Here is a 27,910-nt window from a genome sequence, read left to right on the forward strand (position 1 = left end):
TAGATAATATAGCATGGAGCAATCAAAAATTATAGATACGTTGGAGACGTATCAGTGGACCAAGCTAAGGTTGATGCAATTGAGAAAATGCCATGTCCTAAGGACATCAAAGGTATTCGTAGTGTCCTAGGTCATGCTGGTTTATATGGGAGGTTTATTAAATACTTCTCTAAAATTTCTAGGCCTCTCACTAGTCTTTTGCAAAAGGATGTTCCTTTTGTTTTTGATGATGATTGTTTAGAAGCCTTTGAAACACTCAAGAAAGCCTTAATATCTGCACCTATTGTTCAACCACCTGATTGGAACTTGCATTTTGAAATTATGTGTGATGCTAGTGATTATGATGTTGGTGCTATTCTAGGACAAAGAGTTGATAAGAAACTTGATGTTATTCATTATGCTAGTAAAACTCTAGGCAGTGCTGTAGCGACCCGACCTTAGACGATCAAGTCTATGTGTATCTATGCCATCCCTGGATCAGTATGCTGGCACACACAGTACATCAATGTATGTATCAAAGTGCAATCACATGTATAAATAACGTAAAACTAATATATATACCTCGTAAGTCTCAGCGGAAACAAACAATCGGGTGTGGAGTCCCATGAACGCCATCGGCAAGTTGAGTGCAGACCGTAACCCTGCACCGTACTCTTAGTCGTCAGAAGTAAAAATATCTGCAACATGAGACGTTGCAGCCATGTAGGTCAATACATTGAATGTACCGGCAAGATCACAACATGAGAAAGCAGATGATAATACTATTCTATATGCAATATGGCTTTGTGGCTCTGTGTCTGATGTTTTTGCGTAAAAGCTGGTTTTATTTTCCCTACAACAAAGGAATATCAGGAGTCTGTACTACGGAGTTTTCTATCATGACATGGTTCCGCCAACCGATGTCTCATACCCAAATCATCATAAGTTACCCACAATTATGTTATCAGTCCGGTGTTGAGAGTTCCGAGATAGATCCAAGTCCAGAGGCTCAAATTGTCCGTAACCGGTGACACGGCTAATCGATTAGGTTTAAACCCTCTGCAGAGGTTTGTACACTTTACCCGCAAGATTCGATCCTTCTTTTTTACGTTCTCGCACTTCAGGGTGTTTGAGAACAAGATGACCGAAACATGGTGTTCCGAAGAGTTCCCCTGACCACTGTCCGGTGCTCATCCAATCCTACCGTAGTTCTACATCTGCTAGCACCGTCCCAGCCAGAGTCACCACTAAGGTCAACCAAGCCAGAGCCCATAGTGACGTGCGGTTGCACAGGTAAGCTTCCGGGCATGAAGTATTCTTCCGTCTCTTTGAGTCTGGGTGAAGCTTTCCGCAAGATGTCACGGCGCTTCTCCATGCATCCCGGCCATCCAGTAGTTTCTCCAGGGTGCCCGTCAACCGTCCTTCACCCAATAGTGTGCATTGAATTCTTGTATCGAGTTTCGAAATCTTGAGGTCTTGCAGTCTCGAGGCCTTGAAAATGTAGTCCTTGCAGATGCCATCATGGAGTTGTCGTCATTGATGTAGAGTCCTCCATTCTCACACCACTCTCGTGCACTCATACCAAACCCCGCCTGCTATAGCGTAGCATTAAAACTATATAACGTCCCAGGCTTGGTAACGGGGAGATGGGTTCCTACCTCATGCATTCTACTCAACTACAAGATTCAATAACACTACTGGAGGGATTGTTACAAAGATGACACTAAATGCAATAAAAACATAGGCATGAAAAGTATGGTCAAAGTGAACTTTCCTGGTAATACTTGATGAAGATAACAAGGCTCTCAGAATAATGACTTGGCAGAACTATTCATCACTCCATTGAAATCTATATAATCAAACGTAGTATTCACATAAGCAATCAATCCTAGCAATCAATACTATCAATCAAAATAACACTCAATTAAATAAAATAGATAAATAAAACAATAATGAAATCAAAGAAGGCCAAAATAAATATCCAAAGAAAACTTTAAAGAAAAACTAGGGAAAACCAACACACACAATATCAACCAATAACTTTCATAACCTCACTAAATTAATCTAAGAAATTACTTAACAGAAAATAAAATCTATTTTCATCAAAACAACAGAAAGAAATTATCTAAAATAATTTCTAGCAAAAAATACAATACGAGCTATTTCATACCCTATATACTAACTCTGCTAAACTGAAATCCTAAACAGTAGCAAAACTAATAAAAATAATTTCTAAAATTATCTAATGAATTCTAACAGAATTATATTACACTCAACAAAACTTTGCAAAAAGAATTAATTAAATCTAAATAGAACTCACTAAATTACAAACAAAACAAAACAACATAGAAAACAGTACTATTTTGCCTAAAACCCTAATTTAAAATAGACTAAAATGAAATACTCAACACTACTGGATAGGCAAAGGTCCTAGTGACCAGGAGCAAAAACGATCAACTTAAACTATATTCTAGAAGTCAAACTAGAGCCAAAATAGTGTTTGAAGCATATTTGAAATAATTCGAATTTAAAATACATAAATTTGAAAACTAATGGCACAAACAGAAACTTCAAGAAATTTTGAATCTAATGCAAAAAGAATCACTCCAGTTGGACTTAAAACCTAAAAGATATTGATTTTCTAAAAACAGAACTATTCTGTTTTCAAAACAGAAACGAAATAAAAATCAAAACAGGCACGTGCTACGTGGCCTACTGCTAGTGGGCGTTCGGTAACTAAACTGTGCCCGGCCGAAACATATCAAAAACCTGCACGTGCGATTAATAACAGAAAGTCGTTCGGCCGAACCGGTTTGACTTAACCAGAAATAAACCGATCTATAAACTAAAAACATACCCCTACACTACTTCTAATCTAGGTCGTCTATTTTAGATCGGACAGAGGGAGGGCGGCCGGACTTACAACGGTGGTGGATGTCGACGAGGGCGTCGGGCGTGGTCGCCGGCGGTGCTCCAGCGGCTGAGGGTGGCGGCGGAGGTGACGGACACATGAGGCGGAGCGAGACGGTTTCGGTGGTGGTGGTGTTCAAGCTCGGGGAGGTTCGACGCGAGTGGGGCGAGCTCGGCGGGCTTCGGCTCCGGTGGTCGGCGTGGGGAAGACGACAGCGTGCGCGTCGGCTTGAACGGGGCGGCCTACGGGATCCAGAGCGGTGAGGTGATGGCAATGGTGTCATCGGCGGGGTCGGGAGCCTCCTGTGGTGACGGCAGCAAGTGGCTGGAGCGACGGGCGGCTCCGGTGAAATCCGATGGTCGTCGGGGAGGCTTCTTCGGTGCATGTCTGCGCAAGAAGAAGGATCAGAGAGGTGCAGAATTGAGAGGGAGGAAGAAATAACCGGACAATGGTGTAACATCCCAAAATTCTAAATTTTGGAATATTGTAATAAATAGATAGATTTGATTGACTGTTTGATTGATTGAGTGACAGTGAGTGAAATTCGAAACCTTTGAAAGTTAAATGAGAGGGAATAAAAGGACTTTCCCAAACTTTCATTTTTTGCATTTTATCCTCTCCACGAATTCAAATTCGTTTCAACACAAAACCCTTGAGAGAAGATGACATGACTTCTTCCATTTAAAATGAGAAGGGTGTTTGAAAAAAATATTTGAATTTCAATTGGAAAATATTTCCAATTCAGAAACTTTAAGCAACTCAATGATTTTCACGAGAGAAGATAAAATGACTTCTTCAAATTATATGAAATATGAGTTGGGAGTTTCAAAGAATTAAATTCAAAGTTCTTTTGAATTTATTTTCCATTTGGAGTTATTTGAGTTTTATTCAAATTATTTTTCTCCAAAAATAAAATACATGGAAAATAGGGTAACATGATTCCCTACACTAGAAAATTGGAGGAAAATTAATTTGAAATCATTTTGGTATTTTTAAAATGATTTTAGTTGGATTTTAATAGACCAGTAGCACTCTTTGATTTATCTGAATTTGTGTGAATTTTATTTAATGCTAGAATAATGTTCACGTTGTAGATATTCTTTTTCTGAAAATTTTGATATATTATATGCCTATAGGAAATTTTTATTTATTTTGTTTTATTTATGTTTCTGTTGTTTGGAAAAATCTAAAAAAAAACCGTTTCCCCGACTGGGCCGGCCCAGCTCCCAGCCAGGCCATGGCCCAGCACGACGCCCGCGTCGCCTCCCTCCTCGCGTGCCGGTGCGGGACTCCCGCCGGAGTCCGCCGCACCCACGGCGCCGGCTGCCCCTTCCCCAAGACAGGAGCCGCCCCGGCCCCTGTATAAATGCGCTGCCCCGCCGCCCTCTTCTCCTCCTCCTCCCCTCAACCGCCGCCCCTCGTCGGGCTTCGCCGCTGCCCCTTGCTGCTGTTGCCGCGCCGCCTCCGCCGGTCCTCTGCCGCACCGCCACTGCCGCCTCCCGCCTTGCGCCGCCGCCGCTCGCTCCGCTGCCCCGCGCCGCCTTCCCGCGCCGCGCAGCCACCGCCCCACCTCGCCGCCGCGTCGGAGCGCGAAGCCCTCGCCGGAGCCCCGCGCCATCTCGCCGGAGTAACCGCCGTCGCCGGTTCTTTGACGAAAACCGCTGCCAACCGGTATAAACCCGGTCCGATCCGGTTTTCTTTTAAGTTTGTTTTTAAAAAAAAACCTAGACTAGATCTGTTTTTTTGGTTTTATTAAACAGCGAATGTCCACTGTTTAGACCTTATAAGTGAACGTCCGCCTTTTAGTCTTTTTCTTTTTCTGTTATTTTCGGCCAGGGACCTAGTTGTGAATACTTTATTTACAGAATAGTCCCTATACTTCAAACGAGCACAACTTTTTACTCGTTTATCCAAATCCAACGAAACCAACGCCCACTTCTTCGTTATGATGTCCTCTATCCAGTAATCCAACCCAAACATGTTTTGAAAATTTTAAAATTTGAATTAAATCAGATTTGAATTCAAACTTCTTTTGATCATATCTTTTTATCCGTAGCTCCGTTTGAGTTGATTCTTCTTGCAAATCGAAGCTCTTGACCTAAATTTTCTGATAAGGCCAAATTCACATAATTTTGGTACTGTTAGAAATTGTTTTATGTTGCAAGAGCTATTTGCTTGGTTTTGATGTTTTCCGAATCGACTTCTTCGATCTTTCTGATCTTTTGAGTGATTGCTTATGTGTGGTTACTATTGCTTGCTTACGATAGATTAACCGGAGTGTGACGAGTAGAACTATCAAGAGTTTTGAGTGCGCATCATCTTCATCAACATTGCAGGCAAGTAACACTTTGATCATACCTTTTCTACCACCCATGTTTTATTGCATTAGATCAATCCTCTCACATTGCATGATTATGATCTAATTAAATTGTGGGATGGGAAGTAGATGAGGTAGTACCTATCACCTGTATTATTATGAAACCTTTGGGAGTTACTTCTACGTTTGCTCTTATGCCATGCTATGCTAGTAGACGTGGATTGGGTGAGTGATATCCATGACAGATGTGAGTTGATAATTTTAATGGTTTATCTAAGGTGGCAACTTAAACACACATCTGGGTGGATTGAGGCACCTGATGTCTATCAGGACTTGCCTGTTTTTATTTTGGACCGCCACCCAGGCTCAAAGGGATCATAAGATCTTTCATGCTAGAAACTTCCGTGTGCAGCCACAAGCCATCATGGGCTCTGGCATAGTTGACTAAGTTGTGCGAACTCTTACAGTGGTAGACTAGCAGATGTAGGGGATGTAGGTGTACCGGTCTACCCGATCGTAAGGTGCTAGCGCTTCTGAAAGGCTATGTCTCGGTCATCCGTTTCTCAAACACCATGTAGTGCGAGAAACCAAACGGAGGCGATCGAGTCTTGTGGGGAAAAGTGCGCAAACCTCTGCAGAGTGTATAAACTAATCATGATTAGCCGTGTCCCCGGTTATGGACATCTTGAGTATCTAGTTCTTGGATTATCCTGTTGATCTCGTCACGTTACTTTAAATAAATATTGTTGGGTTTAATGATGTTACTTAATTGGGATTGAGAATGTTGTCAACCATTCTCAATGTTCAACAACCACCATGATAGTAAATTAAAATGTATTCCTTTGAAGTAGGGAAAAATTGGCTTTGCGCAAAAACCTTATAACCATAGAGCTTTTCCACCAGCCAAATATGCATGTAGTGATAGTCTTATTCATCATTTTCTCTATGGTGTGAATTTGCCAGTACATTCAATGTACTGACCCGTTTCGGGCTGCAACGTCTCATGTTGCAGGATTATCTTACGACGAGTAAGTGATACGTTAGGGTTACGATTTCTACACTCAACTTTGCCGTTGGTGTTGATGGGAATCCACAACCTTGTTGCTTCCGCTATATGGATTGAGGTAATAGTATTTACGTTACTTTATCCATGTGATTTACCTCTGTTATAAATCCTTCGAGTACTGTGTGTGTCAGCATACCGATCCAGGGATGACACTTAAGCACAGAGACTTGATCCATTCGGGTCAGGTCGCTACAAGATGGTATCAGAGCACATGTTGACTGTAGGACGTGACCCTAGAAACTGGCAAGCCCATAGCAAAGATTTTTGTCTACAACTTTCCCTTTCAAAAAGATCTTTTACCTCTCTTCTCTTCTGAGCTTATTCAAAAATTCCTTTTTTAGTGAGACCATACCCCTTTTCCCTTTTGACCACGAAGATTCGACTGATGAGACCACTCCAAGAAGTACAGGATATCAGACTAGTAAGACCATTCGGAATGAAGAGGATTTTACCATACATTATGATAATGGAAACTACAGCTGTTGAAGACTCTGAAGACTAGGAGAATTGAAGGCTCTGAAGAATTCCCAGATTTGTATGACCTAGGAAGGCTACCCTTATGGAACCTGGCAGACTATGGAAATTGTCAATACCCGAGATCAAGGTGTATCGGAGAAAGACTGAAACAAGGAGTATGAGAACTCGAAGTTTTGTCAAGGAAAACCCTAATGCAGGAGATATCAACTATGGAGAGATAGCTCATGGAAATGACAAGAGCAGAAACACGGCTATCCATGAGGTTATCGCCCGCTTATGCTATTGTCACCGTGCGGAGTTAAGCATGCATATGCATGGAAGGATTGGATGGTAGAAGGCTGATGGAGCATCTATCAGCAAGAGATGAAGTTTTAACTTTAGATGGTGTATCACCAGGATCTGGAGTGTTACATCAAGAAATTAAGATGGACATGCAGGAAGTTGTATTTGACGAGAAAGCATTTCGTGAAGAACTTAGGACCCAGAAGTTGAAGTAGCCAAGCTGGAGGAGCAGAACCTCGAGATACCGGAGATTCGTCAGGAACTAAAGGACAGTAGGACATGGTTCATGCCAAGGATGTTGAAACCTAGAAGTTTGGAATGCAACTCCAGAAATATTAAAGGACGCCACGATAGACTTTGCGTCAATAGAGATGATCTGGCAAAAGAACTTGAGAAAGACAAGTATGGTCGGAAGAAGCCATTGGAGACATGAAAAAGACTTGAAGAGTTTGGCAATGTTGACCATTAGAAGACCAAACCCTTGTTATATACTCACGTTAGATGTGATGATTGTGAGCTGTCATTTAATTGTTGTTTTCCGACAGCCACAATAAAAATCTGTCTTTTCAAAACCATTGTTTGTATTGTGTGCATCCCTCTCCCTCTCTCTCTTATCTCACCCCAAAACCCATGGACCTAATAGAGGATGAATGGAGATGAGCTTGTATTTTCGGGACCGATGAGTCAATTGGAGACAGACCGATGGATTCAGAACATGGAGGATCACATGGAGAATAACCCTATAGTTGGACATGATATGACCCAGCATGCTCTTCTGTGCTTTGAAAGAGGTGCTGCTACTTGGTGGAGGATGTACCAAACCATGAATGGATGGCAAGGAGTAACCACTTGGAAAGAATTTAAGTTGACTTTGCCAAAGTCTCGGCTTGTGTCCCAGAAGTTGAAGCCTTATGGAAAGGTTATGAAGAAACCTTGTGCATGCAAGATTTTTGGAGATTCTTGCGGGAGGAGGAAGAAGGTGTGGGGTCCGCTGTCAGCGAGTGCTAGAGCGAGGGAGAGGTGCGGGCGACCGATGGGAAGCCGGTTCGGGCGTGCGGCTATGCCAGCTGGGCCTTTGGGAGGGAGGGGGAGAGAGAGAGAGTCGGGCCGGTTGGCAACAGAGGGCTTTGGCCATTTTTTTTGGAATAAGCACAGACAAGAAAAATAAATAAAGGAAAAACAATAAGACTTTTATATAGACATATTATATACCAAAATTTTCAGAAAACTAAATCCTAAAACATGCACATATTTTCATGTACAAATAAAAGCCACCAAAATTCGAATAAAGCAAACAATGCCATTGTTGCAATAAAACCCAATAAAAAACATTTTTAAAATACCAAAATGATTTCAAAATTATTTTCTCCTAATTTTCCATTGAAGGGAATCATTTTAACCTTATTTCCATTTATTTAATTTTAGGAGAAAAATAATTTGACTAAAAGTCAAATAACTCCTAAATGGTCTTGAAATTGAAATTCAAACCACTTCCAAATCTTTTTTGTTTTTCCTCATTCAAATATATTTCAAATTTGCCCCTGGTTTGGAGTGTCATATTACTCCTCTCTTTATTTTGCAATGGGTCAGAGGAATTTGAAACTATTCAAATGGGAAGGATTCCAAATGGAATTTCAAAGTGGTTTAACTCCCCACTCTCTTTCATTTAAACTTTGGAGAAGTCATTTCATCTCCTCTCTTGAAAGTTGTTGAGTGGCATGAAGTTTGCATTACTTTCAAATGAGGTTTCAAATCATTTCAGATGGAAACACTTTTGGGAAAGTCCTTTTATTCCCTCTCATTCAACTTTCAAAAAGTTTCAAATTGCACTCAATTTCACCCAATCATTTACACAACAATCAAACAAACAATCAAAACTATTTATTTAATATAACATTCCAAAATTTAGAATTTTGGGATGTTACAAGTGCTCAAAGGAATTATGCTACTACTGAAAAAGAATTCTTAGCAGTGGTGTTTGCTTGTGATAAATTTAGACCTTATATTTTTTATTCCAAAGTAACTGTTCACACAGACCATGCTGCTATTAAATATCTTATGGAAAAGAAAGATGCTAAACCTAGACTTATTCGTTGGGTTCTCTTGTTACAAGAATTTGATTTACATATCATTGATAGAAAAGGAGTTGAGAACCCCGTAGCTGATAATTTGTCTAGGCTTGAAAATGTGCTTGATGACCCACTTCCTATTGATGATAGTTTTCCTGATGAGCAATTAGCCGCAATAAATGTTGCTAATGGTACTCCTTGGTATGCTGACTATGCTAATTACATTGTTGCTAAATATTTGCCACCTAGATTCACATATCAACAAAAGAAAAAAATTCTTCTATGATTTAAGACATTACTTTTGGGATGACCCACATCTTTATAAAGAAGGAGTAGATGGTATTATTAGATGTTGTGTACCTAAGCATGAAGAGGGACAAATCCTACAAAAATGTCACTCTGAGGCTTATGGAGGGCATCATGCTGGAGATAGAACTACTCACAAGGTATTGCAATCTGGATTTTATTGGCCTACTCTCTTCAAGGATGCTCGTAAGTTTGTCTCATCTTGTGATGAATGTCAAAGAATAGGTAATATCGGTAAGCGTCAAGAAATGCCTATGAATTATTCACTTGTTGTTGAGCCTTTTGATGTTTGGGGATTTGATTACATGGGACCTTTTCCTTCCTCTAATGGGTATACACATATTTTGGCTGTTGTTGATTATGTTAATAAATGGGTAGAAGCTATTCCAACTAGTAGTGCTGATCACAACACCTCTATTAAAATGCTTACGGAAGTTACTTTTCCCAAGGTTTGGAGTCCCTAGATACTTAATGACTGATGGTGGTTCACACTTTATTCATGGTGCTTTTCGTAAAATGCTTGCCAAGTATGATGTTAACCATAGAATTGCATCACCCTATCATCCCCAGTCTAGTGGTCAAGTTTAACTTAGCAATAGAGAAACAAAATTAATTTTGCAAAAGACTGTCAATAGGTCCAGGAAGAATTGGTCTAAGAAATTAGATGATGCACTTTGGGCTTATATAAGAACATATAAAAATCCTATGGGTATGTCTCCTTATAAAATGGTTTATGGAAAAGCTTGTCATTTGCCTCTTGAGTTAGAACATAAAGCTTATTGGGCAATTAAAGAACTCAATTATGATTTCAAACTTGCTGGTGAAAAGAGGTTATTTGATATAAGCTCATTAGATGAATGGAGAAACCAAGCTTATGAAAATGCAAAGTTATTCAAAGAAAAAGTTAAAAGATGGCATGACAAAAGAATCCAAAAACGTGAGTTTAAAGTTGGAGAATATGTTCTTTTGTACAACTCTTGTTTTAGATTTTGTTTGCAGGGAAGCTCCTCTCGAAATGGGAAGGCCCCTATGTCATCGAGGAGGTTTACCGGTCTGGAGCCATCAAAATAAATAATTTCGAAGGCACTAACCCGAAGATTGTCAATGGTCAACGAATAAAGCATTATATCTGAGGTACGCCTATTAATGTTGAAAGTAATATTATCCAGACTTTGACACCGGAAGAACACATAAAAGAGTCCTTCCGGAACACTCTAGAATCGTGAAAATAAGGAGGTACGTGATACGGTAAGTAAACGGACTCCGAAAAATCTGCAAAAATATTTTTCATCAGTTTTGGAATATTTTAAAATTTTGAAATAAAGAAACTCCTAGGAAGCGTACCATGGTGGACACAAGACACCAGGGCGCGCCAGGGTGCCCACCTGGGACACCTCCCGTACTCTGTTTTTCTACCATATACTTGTCCTGCAAGATAAAAAAAATCTATATACACTTTCCAAATCTGTTGATCACTATATCACGGAGAAATCCGTTGTTCTCTTTTTCCTTGTTGTTTTCTGTCAGATCCCATCTACACTGGCCTTTTCAAGCTCCTCCAATGATAGGATATCTCCATCACCACCAAAAGGAGAATTGAGTATCGGGTATGGGCACTCCCCTTGGCTTCCGCCAAGCTTGGGGGAGGTGCCCCGGTATCGTATCATCCCACTATCTTTTTGCTTTTATTTATCTTAGTTCAATCTTTTGCTTTCATATGAAATAAAGTTTAGTTTGATCCTTTCTTCTTTTGAGAGTTTGCTTAGTGATCTATCCTTCTAATCATGTGCAAGTTATATAATGAAGTAGTTTTAGTTTTTGCTTTCTTTACTTTCATGCTGCAAATGAAGAAATAAAAAGAGAAAGGAAATAAATGAAGAAATGAAATAAATAATGAAAAGATTATATACTAATCCTATGGTAGGTGATAGCACCACATAAGGAAAAGTATAGGTAGAAAATTTTATTAGAAATTGACAAACATAGCATTAGTCAATGACGTAACTCATGAAAGAATTAATAAAGGAAGAGAAGATTCACATATAGATATACTATCCTAGAAATCTTTTGTGATTGTGAGCCCTCATCAAAATATTATATGCCAAAATTGTTGACGTTGGACAAGGAAGACAACTTAATGGTTTATGTTTGTTTATATTCACATAGAAGTCATATTGTCATAGATCCTTTAACATGTGATGCTTGCCCCCTATCTTTGCTAGTCAAAAATTTTGTACTAAGTAGAGATACTACTTGTGCATCCAAAAACTCTTAAACCCAGATCTTCTTCAAGAGTCCACCATACCTAACTAGGGATTGAGCAAGATCCCTCAAGTAAGTTGTCATCGGTGCAAAAAAGCAATAAAAATTGCTTCAAAATATGTGAGATCATTTAGTGTAAGAGAAAATTGAGCGTTGTACGAACTTGGATGACAAAGAATAAAAGCTACAGACTGCATAATAAAGGTTGTCATCTTAAGGGGAAATGCAACGTGACGTTCTCTTGCACTAAGGGATCAAGCATGTAAACAAATAAGCCCATGGCAACCTCTGCTTCCCTCTGTGAAGGGCCTATCTTTTACTTTTATGTATTTACTTTTATGCAAAGAGTCAAAGTTTTCCTTCTATTCCTTTTTATTTTTCTCTTTTGGCAAGCATCATGTGGTGAGGAAAGATCTAGGCACATATGTCCAGTTGGATATAGATAGTATGAGTTATTATTGTTGACATCACCCTTGAGGTGAGTATGTTGGGAGGCAAAATAATAAGCCCCTATCTTTCTATGTGTCCAGTTGAAACGTTTTGCTCATGGGTACAAGGTGAGTGTTAGCAATCATAGAACACTATATGATGGTTGAGTATGTTTTTTGACAGAAAGACTGTAAGGGAACCCCCTACAGTATAATTGGTGCAATAAGCCCAAATTGCAAGTGCCATGCCTTGAACCTGAGTGGGTGGGAAGGCATCAGCCCCTACCCACCACTAGGATATGCCTTAGTTTGCATGGTTGAGTATGTGGACTTGCCTAAAGGCTCCAACACGTGACCCTTCCTAAAAAGATGATGAATTGTAGTTGCAAAGTTGACTGAGAACATAGTTTGTTGGTTTCTAATAGAGTTTTTGCTTTATACTTCGATTGTGTGATGAACTATTACTTATTCATAAGAAGTATATGATAAAAGTTCTATGATAAAAGTCCTATGTTTAATGTCGTTGCTGTTATAATCAACATGATGCTTCTATGATCAAAGATCAATCTCTCAAAGCATGTGGACATGTTTTTCAATTTCGGTTTTCGCTTGAGGACAAGCAAGGTCTAAGCTTGGGGGAGTTGATACGTATTTATAATGTTTTTATCCATAATAATGCTCTTTGGAGTAATTCTAATGCCTTTTCTCTCATAATTTGCAAGGAACACACCAAGAGGGAGAATTCCGGCAGCTCGAAATCTGGACTTGGAAAAGCTACGTCAGGCCACCTATTCTGCACAACTCCAAATGGGCTGAAACTTTACGGAGATTTTTTATGGATTATTTAAGAAATATTGGAGTCAATAAACACCAGAGGTGGGCCACCAGGTGGGCACAACCCACCTGAGCGCGCCAGGCCCCCATGGCGCGCCCTGGTGGGTTGTGGCCTCCTCGGCCCATCTCCGGTGCCCATCTTCTGGTATATAAGTGGTTTTGACCTAGAAAAAAATAAGGGGAGGACTTTTGGGAAGAAGCACCGCCGCCTCGAGGCGGAACTTGGGCAGGAGCACTTTTGCCCTCCGGCGGAGCGATTCTGCCAGGGGAACTTTCCTCCCGGAGGGGGAAATCATCGTCATCATCATCAACAACAACTCTCCCATCTTGGGGAGGGCAATCTCCATCAACATCTTCACCAGCACCATCTCATCTCAAACCCTAGTTCATCTCTTGTATTCAATCTTGTTACCGGAAGTATAGATTGTTGCTAGGGGGTGACTAGTAGTGTTGATTACTATATGGTTTATTTGGTGGAAGATTATATGTTCAGATCCATTATGCATATTAATATCCCTCTGATCATGAGCATGTTTGTTGTTTGTGAGTAGTTACCTTCGTTCTTGAGGTCACGGGATAAATCATGTTGCAAGTAATCATGTGAATTTGATATGTGTTCGATATTTTGATAATATGTATGTTGTGATTCCCTCAGTGGTGTCATGTGAACGTCGACTACATGACACTTCACCATATTTGGGCCTAAGGGAATGCATTGTGGAGTAGTAAATAGATGGTGGGTTGCGAGAGTGACAGAAACTTAAATCCCAGTTTATGCACTATTCCGTAAGGGACCGATTGGATCCTAGAGTTTAATGCTATGGTTAGAATTTATTCTTAATACTTTTCTCGTAGTTGCGGATGCTTGCGGGAGGGTTAATCATAAGTAGAAGGTTTGTTCAAGTAAGAACAACACCTAAGCACCGGTCCACCCACATATAAAATTATCAAAGTAGCGAACACAAATCAAACCAATATGATGAAAGTGACTAGATGAAATTCCCGTGTGCCCTCAAGAACGCTTTGCTTGTTATAAGAGACCGTTTTGGCCTGTCCTTTGCCTCAAGAGGATTAGGCTACCTTGATGCATACTTGTTACTATTATCGTTACTTTCTCGTTACAAACTACCCGCTACTTACAATTTCAGCACTTGCAGACACTACCTTACTAAAAACTACTTGTCATTTCCTTCTGCTCCTCGTTGGGTTCGACACTCTTACTTTTCGAAAAGAGCTACAATTGACCCCCTATACTTGTGGGTCATCAGGGACCAATTGCAATTCTCAGTGGGACTGAAACAATCACAATAAGCAACAGAGAGCTGGCAAGGCCATATAAGTGGATCCGATTTGTTAGGGTTTGGCAGTTGCTAAGTCCAGATGAACTTGGTGGCTCCGGATAGGAAATATCAGTGGGGCCGAGTTGGAGTTTGGGTTTGGAAATATATGGATAGATAAAGTGGTTGAGGGATTTGGAGCAATATCACTAAGCACTTGAGCAAATAGATCATTAAGCAGCACCTCATCCCCTTTTAATAGTATTGACTTTCTTATGGACTCAATGTGATCTTGGATCACTTAAAAATGTAGAGTCTTGAGCTTTTGCCAATCCTTTTCCTTAGCATTTTGAGGGGTCCACATCTCTAGTCCTTGCCATGCCAATCATTGAACATCCTGAAATATTTATCTTAAATGGACATTAGTTCAATGAGATATATGTTGTTATGAATTACCAAAACCACCCGGGGATTAGTTGCACTTTCAAGTACTAACCATGTCGTCTCCCGACCAGGTGGATCGGGCCGAGGACCCCCATGGCGGTTCACTATTAGGCCACTTCAGGCTGCACATGACATATACGAGGAAGATTTCACAAGACTTGGTGATCAAGACAGGGACTCCTCTTCACCGACGTATCCGACTAGGACTCTTGTTATCCTAGGCCTCCGATAGCTTATATAAGTCGAGGCTAGGCTAGTCGATAGATGATATTCCAGATCATTAGAATCGTACACAACAATCTCGTGGTAGATACATGTACTATGTATTATCCCTCACATCAATACAATGAAAAGCATGATATAGGGTATTATCTCTTCAAGAGATCCCGAACCTAGGTAAAATCATGTGTCCATATTACCATCGCTCCGAGATGCTTAGGTTTGGACCCCTACCTCGAGATATGCCAGATTTAACACCAACATTGGTGGCCCGTACAGGTCCCTGCGGGTAGTTGCCGCGGTGCGATGGGAATTCAAATTGAACCCGCGCGATCTACGCGTCAGAACCAAGCTTTGTCATCGACATCGGTATCTTCTTCGACGACTCGATTGGTCAACTTGGCTAGACTGAGGACCACTCGGAGATCTAGATCTATGTTTCCTCCAATCACTTTCTCCTCGATGTGAGGAGAACCCCTTGGATCTAGATCTTGGAGTTCTTAGTGATCTCCTAGTTCTTCATCTCATATTCCTCCATAACTTGTGTTGCTTTGGTGGGATTTGGGAGTGAGGAACTTGACCACTTCGTGTGTTCTTGCCATTGGATTAGTTGTGTCGGTTTGAGTTCTCCACGATGATACATGGAAGTGAAAAATTGAGAAGCTTATTACTCTTGGGTTCTTGGTACCCTAGAGATTGTTCCTCTTGGGTGCTTGGGCGCCCTAGACGGTTGGTGGTGTCTCAAAGCTCAATCATTGTGGTGAAAAGCTCCGAGCAAGCGTTGGGGTCTCCAATTTCATTGTGGATATTGTCGCGAGCAATTTGTATGGGTTCTGGTGACCGCCCCAAGGGTTGCCATAGTGTACAAGTTCGGTGATCGTCCTCGAGGGTTGCCATTTGTACGGGTTCAGTGACCGCCCTCAAGGGTCCCTTAGTGGAATCACGACATCTTGCATTGTGTGAGGGCGTGAGGAGATTACGATGACCTTAGTGGCTTTTTTGGGGAGCACTGTGTCTCCGCACCGCTCCAGAAGGAGATTAACATCTGCAAGGGTGTGAACTTCGGGATACATCGTCGTCTTAGCGTGCCTTGGTTATCTCTTACCCGAGCCCTTTACTTATGCACTTTACTTTATGATAGCCATAGTGTTTCATGTTATATATCTTGCTATCACTTAGTTGTTTATCTTGCTTAGCATAAGTTGTTCGTGCACATAGTTGAGCCTAGTTGTTTTAGGTTTTGTGCTTGACAAATTAAATGCTTGTTTTATTTTGCATTTGTTCAAGCCCAAACCATAATTATTTTGAAGCACCTATTCACCCCCCCTAGGCGGCATCCACGATCTTTCACCCTCCATTGCTACTTCTAAAGTGATGATATACTCAGCCTCTGTTGTAAAAACCTCCATAGTTTTCTTCTTGGAACGATTCTAGCTTACCTTGCCATCGTTTTGTGTATTCATAAAATTTACAATGATCATGCATTAGTGTAACACTTCACAACGAAGTTCTTCATCATGTCCTTTTATGAGAAATACGTCCTTAGAACTTTCTCAAGTACTTAAGGATATTTTCCGCTGTAGTCCACTTGATCAACACCTTGATCATATTGGTATCTTGCTCGTAACACTCACATCATATGATCTATCTGGTTGTGTGCGTACCATGGCTTATATGATAAATCCATACAAAAATGTATATAGAATATCACTCATGTGTTCTTGCTCATCGGTCCTCTTAGAATACTGAGTCTTGCTCAAAATATTTCATGTGACCTTGAAAATAACACTTCTTGGCGTATACCAAACCTTTTAGTATATTGTCAATATTTCCATGTGACCTCGGCAAGAACACTTCTTGGCATTTTCATACTAAACCTATTAGTAGTCTATTAACATGTATTTTGGCTTAGCGTTATTAGGTGCCTCACTCTATCATAGATCATTGTATCCCAATATGTATGTTTCTAGCCCAAGTTCTTCATCGAAAAACTATCTACAATGAATTCCTATTTCGTGTCAAGAAATTCATTTTATTTCCAATCAACGTTATGTCATCCATATAAAGTATTAGAAATGTTATCGAACTCTCACTTGCTTTCTGGCAAACACAAGCACCTTCCCCATTCTTGATGAAGTCAAACTTTTTGACTATTTTATCAAAACAAAGATTCTAACTCCTTTATGATTGCTTTTGACCCTATGAAGTTTGCATAACGTATAGCATCCTTAGCATCGTCAAACCCTCGGGTTGTATCATGTGTATATCCTCGATTAAATGTTTATTGAGGAAATCCGTTTTGACGGTCATCTGCCACATCTAATAATCGAAATGTGCAACACCTGATAGAATAATCTGAACTGGGTTAAGCATCACTATGGCGAGATGATCTCGCCAAAGTCAACTCCTTTAACTTGTCAAAAATACTTTGCAACAAGTTGAGCTTTATGGTTGTAAACAATTTCATCCGCGTATCATTATAGATCCATTTACATTTGTAACATTTAGCACCTTCTAGAGAGCCTACTAAGTTCCAAACTTGATTGTGTGTGTGGGCAAAATCGAGCGAAAACCTGATTACCAAGTTAAGTATGGAGAATCGGCTAAAACCATCACAACCGCTAAGCGGCACACATAAGATATCCACCCACACCACCCCAAAGAGGGCTTCGTCGAGACATCACACATGCGTCATCGTTATCACTCCTCCCCTAGAGGCGTCATCGTCTTCCCTAAATCCTGAGCAGACGACTCTGACTTCGCCGTAGGCAATCGTCGACCCAACCCACGCTTTAGTGCCCATGTGGAGATGTATAAAGATCTACACTAGGCTCAGCCATTGTGACTAGACAACGCAGCTCCGACTCTGGCAGAGAACCACGAAGGAGAACCAGGCACTCGCACCGGGAAAGATCATCGAACAAACCACCTGTTACCCACCATCATACGCCACCGGGCCCGTCACCACAATTTCAACTTCACAACAACAAACCAATCGAGATGATCCCCACGGACACGACAGAGAAGAGTCGACTACCTCAACCATGGCCACGTCTCTGATTCAAGTGCTCATTAAGGGCTTCCTATGCATGAAGAGTCAACCAATGTAATACTAGTATTTTTCTAAGTACATTTTTTGTTAAACTATGAAAATAGAATCCTTATGTCTTTATGCATGTATTCCTAGTCATGTAATCAAATTGCTTATCTGGACCCCATATAAATTTGTTTGCTTACACCGAATTCATGAATCGAAATTATCAAATTCACGAATCCGGGTTATTGTCCATGAATCAGAGTCCTTTGATTCACGAATCAGTTGGCCGATTCACGAACTAGAGATGTATATACCCCCACCGAACTAGAGATGTACGACGGACCGCGAATCCGAACCCAGCGAACCGTGAATCGCAAATCGGGTAACTATGATCCAATGGCCGAGGCTGAACCCAAGTGCAGAGACAACATCCAGTGGCTGAGATCGAACCATCTGACCTGACTGCCTCAATCTCAGCCGTCGGATGCCGTGCTCTGGGCCCTCGTCGTATTTCCGGTCACGGCTTCACCGGTAAACCAAACTAACCACACCGGGTTTCCCCCCTCCCCTCTCCTCGCTCCCCTCTCCAATCGAGCGCAGCGAATTCATCATCACCCAAGTCACCAGTTCGCCCCCCTCCGATCTCAATGCCGCCCCGGGGTCAAACCCAGCGGTCGCTGTGAGCCGCGGCGGAGAGATCCCGCGCGCCAATTGGCGTCGCCCACCCCCACCTCACCCAGACCCCGTGCAAGGCCGCGCGCGGCCTCCCCGTCCGACGCCCTGGAGCCGTCGCAGCAGGAGGCGCTCAAGCCTTCCCCGACCAACGGCCGCATTCGCTACCGCTCGCCCTCCGCGGCCGATCTGCTCCCCGTCGATGACCTCACCGTTGGCCCCTCCGCCGCCGATGCCGCTGCGGCTACTGCGGCGGCCGCCAGGATACGCCGCTTCTCGGCCGCCGGCGCGCGCCAGCAGCAAGGGGAGGCCGTCTCCGACCGCCTGCACCGCTACCGCGGGGTGCTGATGGTGGTGCTCTCGCCGGTGCTCCTCGTCTCCTTCGTGCTCCTCCTCATGCCGCGTTCCCCGGCCTCCGTCACTGGCGGGGCCTCCGGTGTGCTCCTCGCCACTGGAGGCAGGAGGTGGGGACCCCAGGCCGTCGGCGGAGTTGGTGACGGATCGAACAGGTATGCGGTGATATTTGACGCCGGAAGCTCCGGGAGCCGCGTGCACGTGTACTGCTTCGACGAGAGCCTGGATCTTGTTCCTATAGGGAATGCGATCGAGCTGTTCAAGCAGGTGACTTGTTGTGTTTTTTTTTTTGGTTCTGCTTATCTTTAATAACGAAATGTGCTGGCGTTGTTGGCTGGATCTGCTCTTGTTGTGATCTTATGCGAGAGCTTTCGTTGGGATGGTTGTTTCTGGGTTGATGTTTGGAATGAGATTGTTCCATTCCTGCAAAACATGCACATGCGAGAGCAAACAGAATCAACTTACTCTGGACGAATAACTAGTGCATACTATTGAGTTGAGTGGTGATTTGCGACACTTGATGCGGATATTGCTGTATGGCAGCACTGAGTAGACCATTGGACCCATGAACGTACTATCTTGTACCCCCACAATTAGAAAAAATATATTGTACAATTGAATTTGATATATACATTGGTGGTTTGTTGTAAAGACATTAAGAGTAAGTAGCGCCAGTGATGCTAGTTGCATGAATGCATTTGGCATGCTAGGGTGGCACACTCATCAGTTCATGACAAGTTGACAACCAATCCATTTCATGTGTGCAACTATGAAGGAAATTTGAGCCCTTTGACTTATGATTGGCTCATGTTTGTCGGAACATAGATGTACTACCGGCTGTTTGTATTTGATGTCTACCCGATAAACTCAATAACCTGGTCCAGTTTGTTTATCTAAAGCAATCAATTATTTCGTAGTTGTCAACCTTATGGATGGTCATGCCTATTATTCTTCTGCAGTCGCATGAACCATGGAATGCTGCATATATATCAAGCAGAACTAGCTGGTATTTCCTGAAATATTTGAAAAATGGATGTTCTACCTGCCTTTTGCCCGAATGATATTCTAGAAACAATATATATGAATTTGTTAAACTGTAGAACCATTCAGTTGCAAATTGAAAAAAACTGCTATGAAGTACGGGCAATCTTGCCCTTTTATCAGTTATAGAACCCAGGTTGGTCGTCAGTCAATCAATCTAAGGCGTTTGTGCTGAGTTATTTATACTGGAGAAAAACTTACTTCGAACTTAAAACATTATTTATTCATTTATTGATTATCATTGTCAAAGCTACGGCCTGTTCTTGGCCAGAGAAGTATGCAGCGCTAGCTTACTACTTTGGTAAGGCTTGTCAGCACTGGATTTATGCATTAAGTTCATTAGGATTTTGATGGACCTTGCAGAGAAAGATGCTTGTTTCTTCCTAGGCACAAAATGATTTGACAAACTATGAAACTTCAAACGTAAAATGTAGTAATTGATTATCATTGTCCAAGATACATCCTAGACAAGTATGCAGCACTAGCTTACTACCTTGGTAAGGCTTATCTTCACTTCTCGAAAATGCACTAGCTTACTACCTTGGTAAGGCTTATCTTCACTCGAAAATGTTTATGCGTCAAATTCAGTAGGAGTTTCATGGATATTAAGAGAGAAAGATGTTTGTTTTGTCCTAGACATAAAATGATCTGACAATCCATGAATGCTCATGCCACTCTGTAATATACTTGAATAGAAAAGAAGAATTTTCCACGGAAAAAAGAGAGGGGAAAGTACAATTTATCTGAATGCTCATCCCTTTTCCATTTCAGAAAAAACCAGGCTTGAGTTCTTATGCCAAGGATCCTCAGGAGGCTGCCGAGTCACTTGTTTCTCTTCTTGAGGAAGCTGAAAAAGTAGTTCCTGTAGAATTGCGTGAGCAAACACCTGTCAGGGTTGGGGTGAGTAATGGCTTTTTTGCTATCCACAGACTTTCATAAAGGGTTTTCTGGTGATTTTTTATTGTTGAACCCTTATGCAGGCCACCGCAGGTCTCAGAGCATTAGGAGCTGAAAGGTCTGAAGAAATTTTGCAAGCGGTAAGTATTCTCCTTGTATTAATCCAGCAATAGTGTGTCTTGTACCTGTCATTCTATCAAGATTGGATTATATCATGTTTCATCATAGTATCATTTTATATTCTTAATTAATATGTCGCTTGGGTTATTCTTGATACCAGGTTAGGGATCTCCTTCGTGACAAGAGTTCTTTCAAATCCCAACCAGATTGGGTCTCTGTTCTAGACGGATCTCAGGAAGGTGCATTCGCGTGGGTACGATAGATGCAGTCCCAATTTGTGTATGCACTCCAAAAAAAAAATGTTTAGTCTAGATGGAAGTAAAGAGAAACTTACCATTTGTTGCTCTTTTGTAACCTTTACCATTAAGAAACAACATGAATGTTTTCTTATATATCAACTTGGATGTTTCTTTGGCTTTTATAGGTTACCATCAACTATCTGTTGGAGAAATTGGGAAAGCCTTACTCACGCACTGTTGGAGTGGTTGACTTAGGTGGTGGTTCTGTCCAAATGGCTTATGCTATCTCAGAAAAGGATGCAGCAAAGGCTCCTCAAGTTTCAGATGGCGAAGATTCATATGTGAAGAAGCTGGTACTTAAGGGAACAACATATTATCTTTATGTTCACAGGTATGCATCAAATAAGTGGTTGTAGCCCAAACTCCAAATGTCCAAGGATCATTGAACGTTTTTGTCGTATTATTTTTCTGACCAAGATACTACACCAGTTATATCTAGAACCTGTTATTAGTGGTGTAAATTTTGTGGAATCAATCTTTATGCTGCGTAGTTATGATTCCTCCAGTAGGAATGACCTACAAATATTTTGGATTTGGAGTTTGGACTCTTAGGTCATACATAATTGTCCTTTAGATGTTGGTACCAGACAGTGACGACTGCAGATGTATCACACAGGTAAGGTGCACGTTTGGGCTGACCCAGTGGCCCATCTTATTCTTTTACTCCGTCACTTGCATTAGTAGAAGTGAACTATAGTTGAGTGGAAACTACTCAATCTGTCGTGGTTCGCCGCCTGCATGTCCCAATCAATCTTGCAAAGTTGCGACCTGACTGCGGCTATGGCCGGGGCATCGGTTTATATAGCAAGAGACTATTGCTTATTTACCATTGACAAGCTCGGTCATTGCTCATTTGCAATTTTCTCATATAGCAATGGTGGGCGGCAGAGGGACGGGCGGGTGGCGCCGGAGGAGACGCCTCGGTAACTGTGTGCCATCAATGTGGGCGGCAGACAGACGGACGGGCGGCCATCGTGTCGTTTGAACGCGCGGCAATCGCCTGCACCGGGAAGCGGCGCGGCCGGCGCTCTCTCGGCTGGTGCGCCGCTTCAATGCCGGCGCCAGTGAGCGGTCGCGTCCGCTCTGGCAGGGCATGAATGTGGGCGCTGACGCTCTGGAGTGGCGCTGACCAAAAACGCGCGGGAGGGGGGTGGGGTTTTTGGTGGGCCAGGGCGGTGAGAAGAGGGCTTGGGAGCGGTCCGGACTCCCGCAAAGCCTCCCCACGTTTGTCTCCAGATTGCGGGAGAAATCGCGTCCGGACCGCTCCACGGACAGATACAGGCCCGCGTTGGATGGCTTCCGCTGTCCGGACAGTGCGGTCCGGACGCATGCGGGAGGTTTGCGGGTCGGCTTTGGAGGTGCCCGAATGTTACTTTAAATTGTTTAGTTTGAACAGGATAATGAAATTTAGTATCCTGTAATGTTTTGTCATGGAGGTCGCTCCATGTGTCCTTCAACCCATTCTGCCTGTCACCACTCTCATATAGAACATATCGTTTACTGCATTGTGATCATCGACTATTTGAACAGATATCACAGTATTTCCTTTCCATCTAAATAAGATGGGTATGTACCATTCACATAAGTGCCATTATTTTCTGCAGTTATTTGCATTACGGTTTGCTGGCGGCTAGAGCAGAGATCTTAAAAGCCGGTGAAAACAGTGATTACAGCAACTGCATGTTGGATGGATATCATGGTATGTCCGCTTGGTTTTGCTTTATCTTCCGAGCCCAACACCCATATGTTTAAAACTGATTCATCTTTTCCTTGTTATTACCTTTCTAGAACTTAAAATGAACTAAATGTGAATATACTGAAATTGTGGCAGCATCATAACGACGGATGCCAATTTTAAAACTAAGGCCCCCTTTGTTTGGGCTACGGATTCTTGAAAATCAGCTTCGGCTTGGATTCTGAGAATCAGCTGCAGCTGCAGATTCTGGAAATCTGAAGCAGATTGTTTGCCCTGAAAATCTGAAGCAGCTGCAGCCCCGAATGTACTGTTTGTTTACCCAAGGCCAAGAACAGAGCAGAGATTGGAGGCGGAGCTCGAGCAGCGGAGGTGGAGGTGGGGTTTGGTTGCCGGAGTACGGGGCGGGCAGACGTGGAGGCGCCGGATCCGCCTATCCTGGAGCCGGCGGGGCTGGCGTACGCGGAGATCGGGGCGGCGCGTCGCAGCGGCGGAGACGCGGCTCCTTGGTCGGAATATGGCGAGGGACGGGGATGGTGGAGTCAGATCCGCCCATCCTGGAGCCGACTGTGCTGGCGAAGTGGCGGTGGAGGCAGAGCTTGGTGGCCAGAAGATGGGGGGCGGGCCGCGAGGGAAGCCTGCGGGCGAGGCCGAGGGGCGGAGCCGCGCATGCGGAACCTGCAGGCGAGGTACTCCCAGGCGCTGCCGCCGCCGGGCTCCGCCTGATCCTCCAGCCGCAGCAGGCACACCTCCTACGTCGCGATTGTCGCCGTCGTGGTCGCCATGGGAGGGAGACGAGACGAGGGGGGTTGGGCGTCGTTGACCCAGCCTGCGGGGCATAAAACGAACTGTTTTGTTTTGCGGGAAGCTGCAGAATCGGCCGAATCATCAAAATCGCTGCTTTCGGATTCCCTTCGCTGGTAGTTCATTTTTGAAATCGGATTCTAGGAAGCTATATGGAAATCTGATATGTTTGTTTGAGCTTCTGATTTTAGGATCCTAGAATCTGAGAATCAGAAGGTGTAGCCCAAACAAAGGCCACCTAAGGTGTTTTTCTTTTTCATGAACATCGTTCTATCCTATGCAAGGTTTTGTACCTTATTCCGAAATAAGCAACACTATATTTCATCATGTGGAAATTTGCATGCAGTCAAGTTTTAATAAATATTTACATTATGCTGTATAATGGAGGCATTAATAAAAGCATGTTTGCTATACTATCCTATTCTGCTCAGTAGGCAGAGTCTTTAGTGTGTATGCATGTTCCAGTTTTCCCATAATGAAAGTTACCCTTGAATTCAACGTGCTAATTGCTCATGTCAGATTTTACCCTTATGATTCTGTACGACAGTGACGGGTTTTAATGGCAATTTACATTGAATTGTAGGGAAATACCAATATGGTGATGATACATTTGAGGCCTCAGGTTCATCATCTGGTGCTACTTATTCCAAGTGCAGGGCTGTTGCAGTCAGAGCTCTTAAAGTTGATGAACCGGCATGCACTCACATGAAATGCACATTTGGTGGCGTGTGGAATGGTGGTGGTGGAGATGGACAGAAAAATCTTTTTGTAGCATCATTTTTCTATGATAGGGCTGCCCAGGTAAGTCTTTTTGAATTTTGACAAAAAAAAAATTCTCGGGCAAATGGGTTTTTTGTCATGCCTCCATTGGATTGATGAAACCAAGCAGTCCCACACTCAGCAATTGTTTCTCTTCTTAGATAAAGGATATTTCAGCACCAAACATCCATCAGAGCCTTCACGTTCCAGTTCGCTCCAGGCTATCCTTTGTAGTTCCTTTGACTCACTCTCCAGTCTCCAGTCTTTCAGTACAGCGGGTGATCTGAAGCCACAACAGGTCATTGCAAATTCAGCACCACCATAGCAGGGTCTCGGCCATCTAAGTAGTCTAGTCTAACCAGACAGTTCCCTGAAAAAGAACTGCACTACTTAGTTTCTATAAAAACCATTATGCCGCAGGCTGCAGCACAGACGATATTTAGCACACACTGATTATTCTCACTTAACCGCCACCGAGACATTCAAAATCTTGACCAATACTGTGATGCCAACAAATTGAGAATTGAAACCCCAATAGTCTTGAACCACGACACGTTTGAAGAAACGGTGTACCGTCTCAGGTTCATTACAATAAGTTATATTTTATCGCATACATTTTGCACCTTGCTTAGTTTATCTGTGGCAGCAAAATTTTTTTTTGCCAACAGCCGTTAAAAGATCAGAATAAATGGTGGAATGCACGATTGCCAAATGACAGGAGTTGGGGTATATTGACCATACAGCCCAAAGTTTGACAGCCTACAAAGAACTCAGACCCTACACCCTAGCATTCTCATCAAAGTTCCAAAACATGCAGTTAGGTTCCTCACTAAGTGGTTGTTTGGATAGGAGATATAAGCCACGGGGATATAGTAAACGAGTTTTTAGCCGCTTTTTAGCAAAATCGGTTTTACCAACTATTTTGTTAAAAACCAGTATATAGAAAAACACGTTTGGATGGTGTATGGTTGGCCTTGATGCGATTCTTCCGTGAGCTTCTCTCTCAATTTTACCAAATTAATTTGCCATTGATGAGCTTCCCAAGCTCCAGCCTCAAGAGTCCACAACTCCATCCTCAATCCTAGACGCGGCTGGTCCGCTCGGGCCGGCCTCCATGACTTCATGCACGGACGCCGGCGCGGGTGTTTCCCTCGTCGCCTCAACGCTGGAGGCCGCGTGGCTCAGAGAGGTGCTTGCGGGCGAAGCGGAGCTGGCTCGCGCGCGTTGCCTGCCAGTCCTCCATGCAAGACGTCCAGGACCTTGAGGAAGACCGACATCGTCGCATCGTTGGTGAAGACTACAATGTCGCTGTCGCCGGCATGCAGCTTGGTTGTACACATTGCAGTCGCCGCCTCGCCACTCCACTCGGCACCGCCGTCCGTCGCTGCTTTCGACCCTCCACTCGGCACCGCCATCCGTCGCCGCTCCACTCGGCACCGCTGCCCATTGCGGCTCTCGATGCCACAAGTCAGGCGCCCCACGTCGGCGCTGGCGCCGGCCTCGTGGTGGAAGACCTTCTCAGCGGAGCTCCATGCACGCCGGACCTGTATTTCTAAAACGCATTTTACCAAAAACGTTGTTGGACCCATTTTTCCAAAAACTCATATTTCGGGTATTACGAGAACCAAGTTTTGCTTATCCGAGGATTAGTTAGATTACCCAAACAGAGTTTTAGTTTGTTAGACCCTGGAACGAGTATATACATAACTGGTTCTCTAAAATCTAGGTATCCAAACAACCCCTAAAAGACTCAATCTTTAACAGTTCAAACCTGAGGTTCAAGGAGCAATAATCAAAACATCTTCCGAAAACCAAATTCAGATTGATCCACCAGAGACATGGGCTAACCATCCTGCTCATGAGAAATAATGAATGGATCCCAACATTGCATTGCTAAACTGCAGCTCCTAAACCAGTTATCATCCCGGAAGTGAACATTGCCACCATTGCCAACCTGCCATCTAAAATCCTTTGTTGCTACTTGCTACCATGACAATGCCATATGATCCTCTACCATTACCAACCTGCCCTAAAGCCCTTATTTGTTGAAATCAAACAGTTCTCCAAAAAATATTTACCACCCAGGTAGCCAACAGGCAATCAAGCAGATATCTAAATCCTGCATGTCAGGAATCCCTAAACCATCAGTCTTTCCTCTGCCATAAATTGACGTCTAAACTTTTCTGATTGTTCTGATGCTGGTTTCTGTTGACTTGCTTGCTCTTGTCACGTACACATTTAATTATTATCTCATTGTCTCATCAGGCTGGTTTTGTAAACCCGAAGGCAGCAGTTGCTAAGGTTAAACCATCAGACTTTGAAGAAGCTGCACGACGTGTTTGTAAATTGAATGTGAAGGAGGCACATGCCACCTATCCTGATGTTTCGGAGGAAGACATTCCATTCCTTTGCATGGATCTTGTTTACCAGCACACATTACTTGTGGATGGATTTGGTATGACTTAGTGCACAGGACAAAATTCGCAATAACTTAGAAGCTTTCGACATATTTCTTATTTTTTTCCGCCCATATTCTTTCAGGTGTGGATCCCTATCAAGATATTACGTTAGTAAAGAAGGTGCGTTACGGCAGTTCGTTTGTGGAAGCAGCATGGCCCCTTGGTAGTGCCATTGAGGTTGCATCTTCATCATAGGCAGAAACAGCTTGGAAGTAACTTGTCAAAAAGAACCACCCAGCATATAGTTTTGGCTTAGCTTACCAATCTGGAATAGCGAGTTCAGATTCTAGGTTTGATGTTAGGATTTTGCCTTTGATTCACCATTTGTTCTCCATCTTCCCTTCTATTTATTTAGCCTTTAAATACAATGACGTATACATGAGGAATATAGCTTTGAGTTGTCCCGTGCGGCCATTTGAACGTCTATTTTTTTGTACTAACGAAAGCCAGATCAGAAACTTTGTAATCCTTTTGGACTCTGATGCAGATGCATAAATCTGCACTATTCAATCTAGTTTCTGTTTAGTGAGTAGTTTCATAATATCTTGTGCTCTTTTGTACAACTCGGTTGACTTACTGTTGTTTGTTTGTGTGTAAGAATATGATCGTTCCCTCTTTTCTATAGGTTTTCTTTTTCCATGCGAACCAAATCCTCTTTTGAATATATAGTGTACCGAAACACCAATTGGTTTTGAAACTTGTGTTTCATCAGCGTTTGAACTATGAAATGGGCACGAGATGCAAAATGAAGGGCTTAACAGCAGACTACCTGAAACCAGTCTGCGGTTTCCTGGTCACTGCCTGAACGCATAACAAAGTAGGGCCCAAGAACTCAAAACGTAGAGATAGGAAAAACTCAGAAAGTGAGATGTCGTCATGCATCCTGGATTCATACAGAACTGCA

At 42.7% G+C, this 27,910-nt stretch overlaps 1 protein-coding gene across 1 annotated transcript; it reads left to right on the forward strand.

Moving 5' to 3' along the window:
• The first annotated feature begins 18,457 nt into the window (after positions 1–18,457).
• LOC125551531 (probable apyrase 1) lies at positions 18,458–27,549 on the forward strand. Its single transcript, XM_048714789.1, has 9 exons — positions 18,458–19,201; positions 20,747–20,875; positions 20,956–21,012; positions 21,153–21,245; positions 21,417–21,622; positions 22,896–22,990; positions 24,372–24,589; positions 26,813–27,002; positions 27,089–27,549. The coding sequence occupies exons 1-9, from the start codon at positions 18,929–18,931 to the stop codon at positions 27,199–27,201; spliced, it is 1,374 nt and encodes a 457-aa protein (XP_048570746.1). The 5' UTR covers positions 18,458–18,928; the 3' UTR covers positions 27,202–27,549.
• Positions 27,550–27,910: the final 361 nt, after the last annotated feature.

The sequence above is a fragment of the Triticum urartu genome, chromosome 4, assembly GCF_003073215.2.
Source record: "Triticum urartu cultivar G1812 chromosome 4, Tu2.1, whole genome shotgun sequence".
NCBI classification, from domain to species: domain Eukaryota; kingdom Viridiplantae; phylum Streptophyta; class Magnoliopsida; order Poales; family Poaceae; genus Triticum; species Triticum urartu.